The 16,196-nt window shown below is 53.2% G+C and overlaps 1 protein-coding gene across 3 annotated transcripts; it reads right to left on the minus strand.

Annotated features, from left to right (window-relative positions):
* Positions 1–11,043: 11,043 nt before the first annotated feature.
* Positions 11,044–14,401, minus strand: EGR3 (early growth response 3). 3 transcript variants are annotated; one of them, XM_003937166.4, is made up of 3 exons: positions 13,981–14,037; positions 13,508–13,560; positions 11,044–12,703 (listed from the first exon to the last, which is right to left on the minus strand). In XM_003937166.4, exons 2-3 carry the CDS (start codon positions 13,545–13,547, stop codon positions 11,694–11,696), a joined length of 1,050 nt encoding a protein of 349 aa, XP_003937215.1. In that variant the 5' UTR covers positions 13,548–13,560; positions 13,981–14,037; the 3' UTR covers positions 11,044–11,693. The 3 variants fall into 3 exon arrangements, with proteins under 3 accessions (XP_003937215.1, XP_010346027.1, XP_074240156.1); XM_010347725.3 differs by lacking the exon at positions 13,508–13,560 and having other exon boundaries at positions 13,981–14,401; XM_074384055.1 differs by lacking the exons at positions 13,508–13,560; positions 13,981–14,037 and adding an exon at positions 13,705–13,963.
* Positions 14,402–16,196: the final 1,795 nt, after the last annotated feature.

A 16,196-nucleotide genomic window follows, 5' to 3' on the forward strand; every position in this document is an offset into this window, starting at 1 on the left:
GCAGGTGGGGCAGTGGCTCAGATGGTAGATTTAAGGCCAAAATCCCAAAACGGGGACTCCCAGCAGTAGGAATTCTCAAGAGGGCCCCAAAGGCAGAGTTTCGGAGCCTTCTGGGGCCCCTGCTGCTCCCTCACTAGGGGAGGGGCTGCATTCAGGAGCCCACCACCCCCTGGGGCTTTCCAGTCCATGGAGAGGAAGTGATCCAACTACTGCAAACCATTGCGAAGCATTTCTGGCATTGGGTTGAATGGGACCCCAAATCAGAGAACTGCATTGTATGACAGTTTCTGTATATTTTTCAGGCAAATATGAGAGAAAATGGGTTTAAAAATACAATCCAAGATGCAAATGAAGTCACAGAACATTCCCCCATCGGCTCAGGCCAGAAGGAACTACAGTCAGGGAAAGAGGCTGGAGGACTCGGAGCCCCAGGAAGCCAATGGCACCTCGGAGGTTCTCAGGAGGATGGAGAGAGAGAATTGGTGCTTTAATGCAATGAGAAGCAGGATCTTTGCATCTGAGTCTCATCCCAGCATTGCTGAGCCCTGGCTCGGCCCCCAGCTGTGAGGAGGGGGAGGGTCTTGCACAGAGGGAACAATCCTGGGGCTTCTGCACTTTAGGGCTGAAGGTATCATGTATGCTCTAGTGGGACCACTCGATGTTCTCACAGGGACTTCAAGACCCAGAGAAGGGCTGTGACTTTGCAGACCTCATAGAGCTTTGTCCTCATGTTGGAGCCAGGACTAGAAGCCAGGTCTCCTGACGCCTGGTGCAGTGCGGTGCAGAGGGTGTACATCTGTTCAATGATCTACATCCTCATTGGATGGAGATTTCCACGTCTTAAGACCCAGAAAATACAGTTTCTAACAATGAAGCAGGGATTATTCCTGAGCGTGTCGCCTTGGAGGCATCTGAATCCTGTGTGGTCGTCTCACCTGACCTACTAAGAACAGTGACGGAGTTCAGACTGGGCATCTAGCTCCACCTAAAAACATCTCCCCAGAATATATTTACCTGTTGAAGGAGAAGAGCACCGCCCACCTCCCTCCTCCAACAGTCTTCTTTTGGCTTTTTGGAAAGGACAGCTCTTTTTCATAATTTACATTCCAGTAGATCCTCTCAACAACTCTGTGAAGAAGGGTATTGTCCCCATGGTACAGATGGGAAAATGGAGGCTCAGCCAAATTAAGAAGTTGACTTAGGGTCTATCGCACAGAGAGAGGCAGTGCTGGAACTGGAGCCACAGCCTTGGCCTTTTGTCTAAGCTCTTCAACCAGCAGCAAAGGAGAAGCAGGTGGATGGGCTGAGAGCGGGAAAGGTGGACGTTGGTCATGCTTGGAACTGTGGCACCTGACTCCAAGCACCCCAGGAAGAAGAGCACGGAGGGTGGGTTTCCTCCCAGCTCGCCACCTCAGGTCCGTGTTGAGGAACTGACTCCTACAGAGCCAGGGCAGGTGGAGGTCCCCTGGAAGGATGTCGTGCCTGAACCAAAAGAATCCAAAGATGGTTGCCCCCGAATCTCTTCCCAAAGCCCAGAAAAGTCTGCTCTGTAGCAAGGAGAAGCAACCAGAATGTAACGCAGGGACATGTCATCTGGGTTGGACAACTTCCACTAAGCCAGCTGGGCATACTCCAGAGATGCCAAGCTGCTCTGTTGTTTCCTGGGGCCTGTGGGCCACTGGGATTTTCTCTTCCTCCTCCAGGAAAAGGACAAAGAGTGAACAGCCCCACAGGCTGCCCGGTGAACACCCTTGGGTAGTTCCACTCTACCTAGAGTCCAATGGGATAATTCGTGTCCAGCCTTGAGCACAGCACTTGGCACATAGGAGATCCTCAGCAGCTTAGTGGTTTTGTTATTGATGTGGAACGTGAAAGAGGACTGAGATCCTTCAGGAAGCTTCCCCACCCCATCTTCCCCGCTTCCCTCTAAACTCCGATTTAGGTGCCTTCCTATCAGAGTGCCCCGTTATAATGACACAAGTTCCGGTGTATTGAAATTGTCTGTTTGTGTGTCTGCCTTCCCCCACAGAGTATATCTTCACGGACGATGTGTTGTTCATCTTTGGACTGTGTGACCACCCCATCCCCACGGCAAACATTGTACCTGGCTTAATAGTTTTGTTAAATTCATGGATGAACAAATGAGATGCGAAGAAGCTCTGGATGATGGCAAGTTGCAAGGGAAAGCCAAGGGCCGAGGGGGGCTTTCGGAGAGGCATGAAATGCAAGACCAAAAAAGGTGGGAAGAGGGAGAAAGAAGCGTTTTATTCTCAGGAGGCATGAAACTGCCCAGACTGGGCTATAGAGATGATGCTATGAGATGGAGATTTGCCAGAATCCAGGGAAATAGAGAGGGTGTGGCAAATGGTATGGCAGAGCAAGTGATTTTCAGGGTATCCCGTCTTGCCTGGCAGGGCCTAGGGTATGGGTGAGAATGTGACCATATTGGAAGAACCTGACCATCCACCAGCATTTTGCCAGGGGGAAAATCATGGTCAATCTAGCCACAGACAAAAGAGGCAGCTGGCTCTGCAGGAGCGATTTCTGAGAGATGAGGCCAAGGGAGATTCCCACTCCTAGGCTGGGCAGCAGGAAGACTCATTCATCTCATTAGGAACTTGGCACCACGGCAAATGTCAACAGGAAGAGAAAAGGCTCTTGGTTACGGTTCCTGAAGGAGGCACCCCTGTCTCTCCTTGGCCAGGCTGGAGTTTAGGAGTCATTGGTGGTCTTTGACATCTCAGATGTGAAAGAAAGGCTAAGGAGACTGCAGTCGGGGGATGACAGGGCCAAGCAGAGGACCGGGGGTGCTGAGGCTGAAATGACAGGGTATCCGCACCCCAGGGCTGGCTGGCCTGGTAGTCCAGTTAGTATAGGTCGGGGCTCTGCTCAGGGGTCATGAGGCCTTTCCCTCACCATTAGCCTTCAGCGTTTGTTTGCTTCTTTTGGACACGTTCATTTCCTTTAAAGCGCTCCTGTGACCTGGTCCCACACTGTCCCTCTGACTTCGTCTCCTATTGTCAGCTCCCTTCCTGTCCCACCACTCTGCCTCCACATTACTCCTCAGACATCCAAGAACACCAACATCTCATGAGGACCTTTGCACTCGGCCTGGACAGCTCTTCCCTCAGATGGCCACGTGGTCCATCCCATCACTTCCTGGACCTGTGCTGAAAGGTCCCTCCCCCTGATCACCCGTATGTGATTGTAACCCTCTTCCTCCAACACTACCCATTCTCCTTCCTCTTCTGTATTTTTCTCCATAACACATATCACAGTTGGACACAATTCATATCTGCTCGTTTATCTGTTTCTGCCCTGGAGAAGATAAGCTCTGAGAATGCAGGCCTTTTTGTTCACTGCTGTATCCCCAGTGCCCAGAAGAACGTGTTGCACATGGCAGGCCCTTCGCAAACATTTAAAGAAATAAACAAGCAATTAAACTTCCTGTGGGACTTTCCATTGATTGTCGGGATCTGAATTCTCAGCTCTGCCCTTCCTAGATGTATGAACTTGGACAAGTCACAAACCTCTTTAGACCTCTGTTTCCTTATCCGAAAAGGAGCATGTTGGATTAAATGGCATCTTAAGGTCCCTTGTGACTAAAATTTAGAGGGAATTGCCCAAGGAAGTGGGACCTTGAGGTAAGGACCCTGATGTCCGTGATTCTCTCACAGAATTAAAGCCCTGTATGCCACCTCTGCCCCTAGACTAGGCCTGGGCAGAAGCAGGGCCACAAGCCTGCAGCTGGAAGCTAAGGACTAGCCAGAAGGCTGAGGTCAAGGACTGATGAGCGAGATCAAGGGCGAGAGATGGACGGGGCAGAACCGGGGCTGCTGCGTTTTATTTAAATGCTTGATAAGGATCAGGAAGCAGGCAACAGCGCAGTGACACATTAATTAACTTTGCAGATGATACTGGATCAGGAAGGTGTCCCATCCACCCGTCTTAGAGAGAGATGGGACAAAAGGACCCGAGGAAGGGTCAGGAATTGGGCCAGGAAATAACAACAATGAGCTTTGGCCCTGGCCAAGAGGGGAAAGGACTCATGTTTTCTCTGAGTGGATTGGGGGGCAGGGTGGAGAGGATCTATTTTCAGAACACAGATACGCAGTGGATGGCAGGGAGTGGTGGCAAGGACTGTGAGGCCCCCTGGCTGTTTGAATTGATGTACCCCTCCATGGTGGAGACAGAGCCTGTTTTCTTGCAACTGTGTTTGGAGGATGGGGAAGGGGTAAGGGACAGGAAAGATAAATGAAACTGATGGAGCACCCATCATGAACCAGGCACCATACACAATATCTCATTTAAACTCCACGACAGCAGTGATAAGACAAGAGGAAATCAAGGGTCAGATAGACTAAGAACTTGCTGAGAGTCACATTGCCAGAAAGCGGCAGAGCTGAGATTCAGATGTAGGAGGGAGGTGATGGTCCCAAAGTGGGTTAAGGGCCCTGGGGGAATAACCAGAGTAGCTGCCAGGTTATCAAACTGCCACTTCATTTTTAGGACTAAAACCCAACTAAGTAACAAGTGCCCCAAAGAAGGCTTTCATTAGCACCTTGGGGGCCTGCGGGTACTGGAAATTTTCTTCCGTCCCTCCTGCTGGACCAACCTGACCTTCCTAAGCAGTGCAGAGAAGGGAACGAAGAGGGGTGGGAGACTGTCGGGCATCTGGACAACGGAAAGAGTTGATGTTAAGGAATAAAAAGTGTGAGAGATCTTACAGCCTGTTGCGGAGAAGATATCAAAGGGCTCAAAGGCTCAGTTCTGTTCCAGCCACTAACCTCTCTCTCTTTGGTGAGAACAGGGTACTGATGGGTTCTAGGTGAGTGAATGGCCACCCCTGGGGCGAGCCATTTCAGAGAATGCAGGCCCACAGACGAGGATAACTTCCCCTAAAGAGGGTTTTGGATGTCCCCAGACTCAAAGGTGACAGACATCCCTATTCCTCCAGGGAACAGAGAGCTGGAAGCATTCCTGAGACTCTAGCTAGGAACTTGGTGAGTGACCCAAAAGGGAACTCCAAGCGAGTCAATCATTGAGCAGTCTGTGTCTGGTTGGGTCATGAGGCCGCAACAGAAGGCCCAAGCAGAGAAGGCTGCAGGCCGGGGGCAGGCCTGGTGGGAAGGGAAAGGACAGCCATCGTGCTCCAAGCAGCATGAGTGGGGCTCAGGGGCACCACTGGAGCAAGGACAAGATTAGAGGGTGTGGAGCCCCAGAGTTCCCCAGGAATGGGGTGAAGGAGGGGCTGATAGGAGCAGCATGGAGTGCCTGGGGGCCCAGGAAGGCATTTCTGAGGCCCAGAGAAAGGGCCTTTCTCATCCAGGGACCCCAGAAACAGAATAGGGTCTCTTCAGTAAACCAGAGAAGCCACACATGTCCTGAGAGAATGCACTGGGGGCCTCCCTGGAGGAGGCAAGGCCCAGATACAGATAGGCAGCTTGAAAGAAGCCGAATGGAATCACAGTCTGACCCCCCACCCATCCTAGGAGTTAGAACATTTTTGTTGACATTCTTCTTGTTTGCGGCTCTGTAGCCATGCTCTGTTTGCATTAGCTCCTTGGTAAAATTGCTCAGAAAACTTCCTTCTGGGCATCTGTGTGTTTGCTAGAGGGGAAGAAATTGTGTTTCCAGCCTGGGGTCAGAGGCTGCTGGTAGCCAGGAGAGGTGGTGGCAGGAACCGCTCCAATTCCAGGCTAGAGATGAGCCAGCTGTGATGGGGAGGAGGACTCTTCCGGAGCAGGGAGAGTCAGGGCCTGGTCCTGTCAGGCCTGGGCAGGGACACATCAGAGGCTTTATTGCAAATTGGAGAACACTTCATGACACTACCTCCCACCCTGGCCTACTCCTGCTCTTGCATGGGGCTGGGAAAATGACCAATTTTTAAAAATATTAGAGATGGAGCAGACAGAAACGTTCAAGCCAAAAGAATGGTGACACTTCAAGAACCGATGTACTGGGAGAAGGCTCCCAGGCCAGGGGTTCTTCTGGCCTGTGCAAATGTCTGACGGGTGCATAAGACTGCGTGGTCCACGGGGCTGACCCGGGGACTGCTCTGATCAAGGGCCTTCTGCCCCTTCCTCTGGGGAACTCTCTCCACACAAAGAATAGTTATTCTGAAAAGAACCCTTTGGGATAGATCTGGGACTATGGCCTATTTTTAAAACCCCATGGCACCTTTTAGACAGTCAGTTATTTCCCGTTTGTCCTAAAGATTTTGTCAGTATGATTTCTAGCTCTCGGGACACACAGAGGCCTCCTGCTTTCCCCAGGCGAATTGTTCCAGAACACCAGGGGAGCCAATCAGGGCCAGGAGAAGGCAGCTCACAAGGCCCTCATCTATGACAAGCAAATTATGAATTAGAAAAAGGAGATCAACAACAGCTGGCCATGAGCTATCGCCTTCATTCACCAGAATCCACCTTGCTATTCTTTTTGATATGCTTGTGAATACAGACACATCTACACACTCGCCACCACCACTGCCACCGCACATCACACAAAAACATACGCCATGCCTTGCCCCATGTTCTCTCCAAGTACCTCACTGATACTCAATCCCAGTTCACCAAGTACAATTTTGCAGTCATCACTGTCAGTACACCACTCCCAAGGGGTGTGTGCGTGTGCGTGTGTGTGTGTGTGTGTGTGCATGCGTAGGGTGTCCTTTCATTCACCCCCAAACACCCCAGGAGTTCTTGGAAGGAGCTATGCCTCTATCCCTTCCATCCTTTGATGCCTGATTTTGCCCCAGGGCCCAGGGCCTGGTCATTGCAAAGTCTCTACTGATTCCCTCCTGTGACAGCCCCATCTAGGCCTTCCCTCCACCTTCTCCCTACTTCATCCCTGAGTTTCAGGGTTGAGTCTTCTCTCCCCATATTTACAAAACCCAGTGTGATGCTATCTGGGACACTCTTATCTAGCTACAAAGTGTGAATCAGTGATTACACCACACAGGGTTGGTGCCAGCCAGGCGGACTGCCATATTGCCAAGTAACCCAGTGGTTGAACCAGGTTGGGTTGAGTAATATCCACCAATGGATAGTGAGTTTATTAATCATGCAGCATAGTACACTGTTGATGAAAGTATCACACTGAAGGCCTGGTTTGATTGGAGAAGGTGCAGGTGGGGCTGGATGATGACGATGAAGACACCCAGGGACAGTATTTTCCTCCCATACTAGTCACTTGAAAAACACATAGAAATCTGAAAGGAACTATCTAGTTCAGCAAAGAGATGGATTCTATCTTCTATTGTTCGGACCCTTCTGCCACCTTGGATTCCTTTTGCTGAAAAGGAAGGGTACTTCTAGAAGGCTTTTGAAGCCACAGTTTGAAATTTTAAGTTTCGTGAGATAAGAGAAGGGAATTCAAGATGGCAGCCAGTGGCCCTGCCTGTGTGGGTGGGAAAATTTAAGATTCCATACTGCATTCTCCTTCTTCATCTCTCACTTCAAAAACATTCTTTTCTAGGGCCACAGCCTACCTCCTCCACCCAGGTCTGGCCTTGACTTATTGGCAACTGTAGCCAACCAGAAATACCACCCATATTTCTCTCTGTGATGGGCGTGACCTGGGGTGCCAAAGAGCAGTTTCTGAGCAGGGACATGGCATTTCTGTTGCTTTGTGGCTGACCTGGTCGGCCCCTCAGGGTCCGAGACACAGACCCCAGTCACAATCCGGTGAGACGTTTACATAACACAGCATTATACACCAAGCCCCTAAACCTGGGTGAGGCAGATCCTATGTGAAATGCACTGCAGAGGAACCCAGGCAAGTTTTTTTTTTAAGAGAGCAGGCAGGAAGAAGGGGAGGGAGAGAACACTGACTTGTCCAAAGACAGCTCCAGAACAAGCCTCAAGGGATAAAGGCTTCTAAAGACCATGGGGAACAAGGTGAGTGGTGCAAAATGGACATGCGGACACAAGAGGAAAGTGGAGGATGTATTTTCCTCGAGAGAAGTGGAGACAGCTCTAGGGCTGGCAAATAAACTAAGTTAAGGAGGAGGAATGTTCTAGGGAAGATAGCTTGCAGGATACGAGAAGCATTGCTTTTACGGGATGTAGAAATCATAAGATGTGGCAGTTTGACGCTAGGCAAACGTTCCCTGTGTGTCCTCCAAGTCCCAATGTCCTTTCTTCCTTTCAAGGCATTGGATCCTGGGTCATCCATAGGAGCTGGTTTTCATCAAGGTTTACCTTTACCAGGCAGCTACAAACAGTGAGGCCTAGCGGAATCCCTCCCAAGGGGGATTAAAGTTTAAAACCTGATTTTTTTCCAGTTATCTGATCACAGAAGAGCTGCCAATCTCTCTGGCCATCTTGCCAACCCTGAAGAACCTCTGTCAAGTCTCCACCTGTTTTTCAGGCTTCAAAAGCTTTGGCAAGAAAACTACTCAGTATGGCTGACAGGCCCTCCAGGGTCCCGTTCTGGTGTTCCCTAAGTCTGTCTCTAGAGAAATTGTTCATAAACCAGGAGATCTCCTCCCTTCTATCCCCAAGTATCCACTGGAAACCAGAGAGAAGGTTCTAGAAGATTCCCAGTCACCAGCCCTGACTCCCATGAATTTATCTAACCTGTTCCCCTAATGTTCACCGAATCCCTCTGGCAATGTGAGGCTTCCAGAAGGGTGGAGGGGAATCCTATTCTCCTGGTACCACAGTAAACACTCAAAACTATTTGAAACACCAGAACCTGCACCAAATTCTGACCTATTTCCAATAACACCAAATTCTACATTTCCACTTTGAGAGTTTTCAGAGCAAGAACGGCAAAACCAGGCATAACAACCTATCAAACAAACCACCATCCGAAAACAAACCAAGACAAAAAAAAAAACAGGCCAAACTAAAACTTTATGCTATAAAAACAAGAAATAAAATAAGGAGATTTATAGGCCGGCTGATTGTCAGCAAACACAATATATTTACTGTATTAGCATTTGCTCACAGTGCAAATGGTACAACATTACACCATTTCAATATTTCGGTTTTTAAAAATGCTGTTTTCATTAACTATATTATATTGGCATTACAATATGACAAAGGAGCAAATGAAATGTTGGTGAAGAATTTCACCTTTTCACAATATCAAGCATATTTTTTTAACCTTAGTATAAGGTACTATAAATCCAAGAAATAAAAACATCCACAAAATATATTACATCTGGTTTGTCTTTTTTTTCTAAGTACTCAACTTTATACAAAAGTCTTTCAAAAAATATCATTCCCCATAGGTTTTCCTGTTTAAAACCTGATTTTTTTTCTCTCAGTTCACATAAGTTAGAGTGCATTTTCTTTTGTTGCTTTTTTTTTTTTTTTTAAACATGCAGACATATAAAAAATCTGGATAGCACAACCTTTTGGCAACAAAGTTATTTTTCTCTTAGTTTAGCTTAATGTCTGAGAACAGTTTTATTAAAACAAAGGAAAACTCAATTATCATGCAGTGACATGCATATGCCAGAAGGAGCGAGGAAAAAATATTAAAGGATATCTGATTCCTCCTTCTAGCTTGGAAGTGACCAAAATTTTTGCTTTTTTAATAATCATCACATTATAAAAAGTATTCAGCAAAATACTGTCTCTGCAAAGAAAGATTTTACCCTTCAGCTGAAAAAATATGGGCCCTCCTGGCAAACTTCATCTTCTTCTCTCTCCTTCTACAAAAAGTCCAAGTACCTGGAAATTCACAACCCCCTTCTCTTCAATTTCCCCCCTTTCCACTAGAGTCCTTTTAGTATTACTTATCCACCACCAAAAAAAAAAAAAAAAAAAAAAAAAAAAAAAAAAAAAAAAAATCAAAACAAAACAAAGCAAAAATGGTACTTCTTTTTCTTAAAAAAAAAAAGTGGAAAACGCATAAAGTGACTTTAAAAACAGACATTCTGTAAACTCCAGACCTTTGTTCCTTCTCTCTGGGCAGCTTACTGACCACAGGAGAAATAACGCTAACAGGAACAGTACATTCAGTCAAGACCGTGCTGGAAGCTGTGGCAGAGAGCAACCTTCCCTATTACTCCACTTCAAAGGAGCCACCCTGTGCGAGAAGGGCTGGCAGGACAGCTGGGGAAGAGGGGTGCCTGAGAAGAGGTGAGGTAGGGTGGGGAGAAGGTGAGACTGGGTATGGAAAGGAGACACCTCATTCATCAACGTGGATTCATGAAAAAAAATCCCCATATCTTTGAGGAGAATTTGGACAGAGATGTGTATATGTGCATACACACATATCTGTACATATATGTGTATATGTATATATACACTCACACATATATGTACAGATATGTGTGTATCTATATCCACACACATACACATATATGTAGATATAATCTCATCGGTTAACATTTTCATAAAAAATAAATCATTTAAAGCTGTATACGCCTACAAATTCTTATTCCGGTGCACTGCACTGGATAACCAAGTACCTTAGAGATTTTATTTTGCTAGGAATACATATTGTGTGCATGTTATATATATGTACGCATGTGTATCTACATACACATGCATGCATATACATACACATACATACACACACACACCATATACATATATTTAAATTCTATCTGTTGTGTTGGTGATGACAAAGGGCAAAAGCAGAGCCAGCTTCCCCATGATGGTGGGAAGGAGAAATTGCTATGTAAGTGAGAGAAGGCAAAAAGCCGGAGTGGCTGGTTGAAGCCTGCCTTTCTGGGAAAAGATTTTGAAAGAGATGGGAGAAGGTTTGGAGGGGAGAAGGGGAAGAGGGGGAGGCCAGAGGGCAAACTCAGGAACATAGATTTCTTAGAGTGGGGTTAAGGAAATATACATCTATTTTAAAAGGCAGGCTCAGCGATGGCTGCTCTTTCTCCCCACAGATCAAACTGCCCTGAGGCCTAAGAGGGAAGCACTCAGAAAAGGAGGGGTTCTGAGGGGCCAAACCCGAAGCGGCGGCAGCAGCACCGCGTCGTCGGCGGCATCCGAGGCATTTCTCTAAGAAACATGATTTCAGAGCGGATGGAAGACCATCTCCTCCAGCCACGTGCGGACCCCCAGCCTGGGACATCCCCCAGCGGCTTGGGGACCCGAGGTGGGGAAGAGTTTGGGGGTAAACACAGCCCAGTTCAGATCAAGAGTCTTACACACACGCTGGCGCGCGCGCACACACACATACACACTCACACACACACATACATACACACGCGAGCACGCACACACTCGCGCGCATCCCCTCACGCAGGCGCGCGTGCGTGCGGCGGGCAGCAAGCTCTGCGCTTTGGTGCGCTCTTTACCCCCTCCCCCTCTCGAGTCTTTGAGGGGGTACAGAGGGAGACGTGGGGGAAACTGTGAGGTGTTTGGGTCGGGCGAGGGTTGAATGGGCTCCGCCTTCAGTCCCTTGCAGGTCCTTGGCGCGGCCCAGCGGCCCCTGGATCAAGGCGATCCGAACTGAACAAAGAGGGCTAGACGCCACCTTTCCGCCCCCACGCCTTGGCTAAGGGGGGGACCGCGAGGGGAAGACGCCTCCAGCCCTGGCCCCTGACCGCTGGCCGGCGTGAAAGATTGGGAACCCGGGGCGTCGAAGGGGAGCAAGGGGCCGCACGTCCATGGAGAGGCCAGGGCGCGGCCCCTGCGCCTCCGTGGCTGGCTTTCCCGCTGCTATCAGGAGAGCAGCAGGAGGCACTGGAGGGGAAAAGTGGGGATCTGGGGGCCCGAGCCTCAGGCGCAGGTGGTGACCACGGGGGCCAGCGACACGGGGGGCGCCGAGGATGCAGAGGGCGCACCGCCCTTCTCCGCCTTCTTCTCCTTTTGCTTGAGGTGGATCTTGGCGTGGCGCTTGCGCTCGTCGCTGCGCGCAAACTTGCGCCCACAGAACTCGCAGGCAAAGGGCTTCTCGCCCGTATGAGTGCGGATGTGAGTGGTGAGGTGGTCGCTGCGGCTGAAGCTCCGCATGCAGATCCGGCATTGGAAGGGCTTGTGGCCCGTGTGGATGCGCAGGTGCCGGGTCAGCTCGTCCGAACGGCTGAAACGGCGGTCGCAGCCCTCGGCCGGGCACGCGTGGGGCCGTTCGTGGAGCGGGGTCTTGCTAGGCCGGTTGGGGTACTTGCGGGGCCGGATGGGCTTGAGGGTGAGCGGCGGCTGGGGCAGGCTGCCAAAGCCCGGGTGGATCTGCTTGTCTTTGAACGCCTTGATGGTCTCCAGAGGGGTAATAGGGGGCGGGTTGACCCGGATGGGGTCCATGCCCTGGAAGGGCTTGTGCTCCGGAATGGAGCCCATGTCGTTGGGGTGGTGGTACAGGTTGTAGTCAGGAATCATGGGGAAGAGATTGCTGTCCAACGCCGGCTTGGCCGATTGGTAATCCTGGGGAGAATAGGCGAGCCCGGGGTTGCCCTGGGGGTCGTGGAAAGACACGGGCTCTGAGTAGAGGTCGCCGCAGTTGGAGTAGGGGGGTAGCGCCGGATACATGGCCTCCACGTCGCCCTGCGGTGGCTGCACCATGCTGGCCGTGGACGTCTGCGTGCTGAGCGCCCCTGAAGCCGGGGGCACCCCCAAGATGCCGGCGCTCATGAGGCTAATGATGTTGTCCTGGCACCAGTTGGAAGGGGAATCGAAGGCGAACTTTCCCAAGTAGGTCACGGTCTTGTTGCCTGGGGCTGGCTGGAAGGAGCCGGAGTAAGAGAGTTCCGGGTTGGGCTTCTCGTTGGTCAGACCGATGTCCATTACATTCTCTGCGGAGAGCGGGGGAGAGAGGGGAGGGGTGAGTGAAGCCGAGCCGGCTCCGATCCGCGGCGCCCAGGTGCGGAGGGTGCGGCCGGGTGGAGTGCGTAGCGCATGGGGTAAGAGGAACGCTGAGCCCGGCGCAAAGCGGGCGGTGCCGCGCTCCCGGGCGCAACCTGGATACAGCAAAATACTACGGATCGGGGTGTGGAGTGGCTGCTGCACACACACCGCACAAGCCGCGCACACACTCACGTACCACACACACACGCGCGCGCGCGCGAGAAGCATTGTTGTTCTTCCCGAGGTGGGGCGGGCAGGTAGCTGCAGCTACAGGTAGTTTCAGACCCGGAGCGCAATGGGCTCTCGCTCTCCATCGCACACAATTCGGCCTCTTTCCTTGGCCCTGTCTGCTCCAGGACGCCGCGCCTTTCCCTCCCCGGCGATGCCCCCCGCGCGCTGCTCCCGGGTCGCCGACCCAGAGCGCTCCGACGCTTTGTCCTCGGAGCGTAGAAGGGTGCCGCCCTCAAAGGGAGCTCTCCCTTCACCTCCCCCGGCCCCAGCCTCCTCCGGCCTGAAGGACCTTTCAGCTCTTGCTGGAGGGGAAAAGCCTAGCCCCAGCTAGGGAGGGTGGAGAGCGGCGGAAAACCGGCCCGTGTCTCCATGGCGGGAGCAACCGCCCTTCCCCAGCTCACCGGGCCCGGGATCGTCCCTCGTGGCAGCCCCCGCCCCGCGGGTGAGCCCCCTCCTTCTCCCCGCCGTCCCCACACCCCCACGGCTTTGCTGAACGCCCCGGAAAGGCAGCGTCGCAGTACCTCTCCCACCGCGGGGACTCCACGCCGCACATGGCTCCATCCCGGGTGGGAGGCTGAGGGAGTAAGGGGGGAGAGCGCGGGTGAAAAAGACGCCGGGCTCCTCCCGGGAAGGGGGCGACAGCACCACGCCTTGCGCGTAGCCCGGCGATCGGGCCCCCTGCGTGGGGAGGGAGAGCCCCAGAGCCGCTCGCACCTACCTCCCTCCGGTCGGCGGCTGCCCCCACCCGGGAGAACCGAAGCCTCTACCGTGGCGTCGCCAACCTAGCCTTCCCGATCAAGGAGGGCGGGAGGAGTGGGAGGGAAAAGCAACTCGCCCCCCGGAAAATTCCCAGCGCGCCCCTATCTCTCCATCCATTTATCCATCCATCCATCCATCCATCCATCCATCCATCCATCCATCACCAGGTCGTCCCCTCCTCCTCTTCCTCTCCCCTTCCTTCCTCGCTGCCTTGCCGCCTCCCCGCCGCCCTTACCTGTAGCCATCTGATTGTAATGGACTACCGAGTCGCTGCTGCCGGAGAAGAGATTGAGCGCGCTGGGGATCTCCTCGGGGTACAGATTGTCAGGCAGTTGGTTTAGCAAACTGCTCATGGTCACCGGCAGCTTCTCGGCGAGTTTGCCGGTCATAGCACTCCCGAGCTGCCGCCGCCGCCGCCACCGCCGCCACCGCCGCCGCTCGCTCCTAACGCAGCTTCCAGGAAAGCGGCATCCGAGAGGCGATCCGTGGTGCAGGGGAAAAGCATGCGAGAGGGAAAGTTCGGGGGGAGGGGGGAGGGAAGAAGGGAAGGGATGGGCCAAGAGAGGGGATCTTCTCTCTTTTTGGGGGCGGAAGGGGGCCCCAGGGGGTAATCCTCTTGGGTGCCTCAGCTGGTGCGTTATGAGGCTGGGTCGTGGGGGGTGGGGTGGGGCGTGTGCGGGGGGGTGGGGTTGGGGCTGGGCTGGGGGGATCTCGGCTCAAGGGGGTCGGACGCGGCCTCAGTATTGATCTCACAAACAGACACGCGCCCGCGGCCCCCCCGCCCCCCGATCTGCCACCGCCACCGCCACCACCGCCGCTACCGCCGCCGCCGCCGCCTCTGCCGCCGCTGTTACCACCACCACCAGCCCCGCCGCTTCCTAGCAAGCTCACTGCTGCCCAAAAGCTCCCAGCCAGGGAACTCCACCAGCCTATTTATCTGAGCCCCGGGAAAGCTCCGTGACGTAGCTGCCCATATATGGACAGACAAAGCCCAGCCGAAGGGGCGCGACGTCACAATGGAAGCTCCTCACAATGGAACATTAGAAAGCAGGAAGCGGGCCTCAGCCAACGTGCGGCGCCCGCAACGCTCGCGGCTCTTGAAAAAAAGAGAGAGAAGGGGAGAAGAAAGAAGAAGAATGCGAGAAGAGAGAGGAAGGAAGGATGCAGCTGAATGCAAAGCGCAAAGCGCGTAGCGTGGAGTCGAAACACCAGTATCTCATTATGAGTGTTTATTTGAGGTTTGCATTAGGAGAGGGTAGTAGGGGGTGCTGGGCGGTGGGGTGGGGTTGTTTGTAAGTGGTCTCCAACACACCAGCAGTTAGAGAGAGAGTTGAAAATACCCAGCGAAGTCCCTTTGCAGCTTGGGAACCGCTGGGGAACCCGGAAGGCTTGCGTTGCGCCCCTGCTCCCGCAGCGGCTCCCGCGTCCGGGATCCTATCCGAGATTAAGAGAAAGGGAGTGCTTTCCTTTGTGGGGGTTAGGAGGGGTTCGCGCAGGGTGTGTGTGTGGGGGGATGTTCCAACGTGTCAGAATTCCTTAGTCCAATATCCCAAGAACTTTTGTGCCAACTTCACTCTGATTCGCCTCCCACACCCCTGCCCCTCCCTGGGCCCCTGACCCGGCGCTGACACTAGGCTTAGCGCAGTGGCGAGGATATTCGCAGCACCCCAGCGGTTGCGCCAAAGAGCCCCATCCATCTGGGGTGGAGGATGTGTGGTTTTGGTGGTGAAGAAGAAAGAATGAAGTTGCAGGGATAGATAAACACGTGCACCGAATCCCCAGTAAATTCCCTAACGGTTCCAAAGCAGCCTCTGTGGCCACCGGATGGCAGGAGGGCCCAGCAGGCCCGGGCGCAGTCGCTGTCTACTGCTGCCTGCTAAGGGCCCGCCACGGAGTTGCAGCAGGAGGACGCCGAACCCACTGTCTCTGAGCCACCGGCGGCCTCCCCTAGTCTCTGCCCTCCCCCTCGCCTTCCACAGGGCTGTCCCTATTGCTGCCTGCCGGCGCTCTGCAGTCTAGGGCGGCCTGTGTGCCGACCCGGAGCGCTGTCACCTCCAAGAGAGGCAGCGGATCCCGGGGGCGGCTGCTGTGCTCCCTGGGGCCTGCTCCCAAGGCGCGCGCAGCCGGCCCGAGGGCGAGGGAGAGGGCGGGAGCATGGGGGTGCGACCCCAAATCACAGCGGCTTGGCGGAGGAGGATTCCCTCCTCGGTGGCCGCGTGGGCGCGGTGAATCCCTCGTCCCCTGCTAGGGAGTCGGGGTTGGGGGAACGTGCATTTCTCAGGGGGGAGTGGGAGCGTTGACGAGGAGGAGGAGAGGATCCCCGGGCCTCACGCCGTGGGAGGGCCACGCGGGCCAGGGACGTGTGGGAGGAACTCCCGAGCTGCACGTTGTAGTGGGGGTGGATGACAACCTCGCTCCCCTCCCCTTCCCTCCACCCGGTGGAGGACTGGG

This window comes from Saimiri boliviensis, chromosome 13 (assembly GCF_048565385.1).
Source record: "Saimiri boliviensis isolate mSaiBol1 chromosome 13, mSaiBol1.pri, whole genome shotgun sequence".
In the NCBI taxonomy this organism is placed as follows: Eukaryota; Metazoa; Chordata; class Mammalia; order Primates; family Cebidae; genus Saimiri; species Saimiri boliviensis.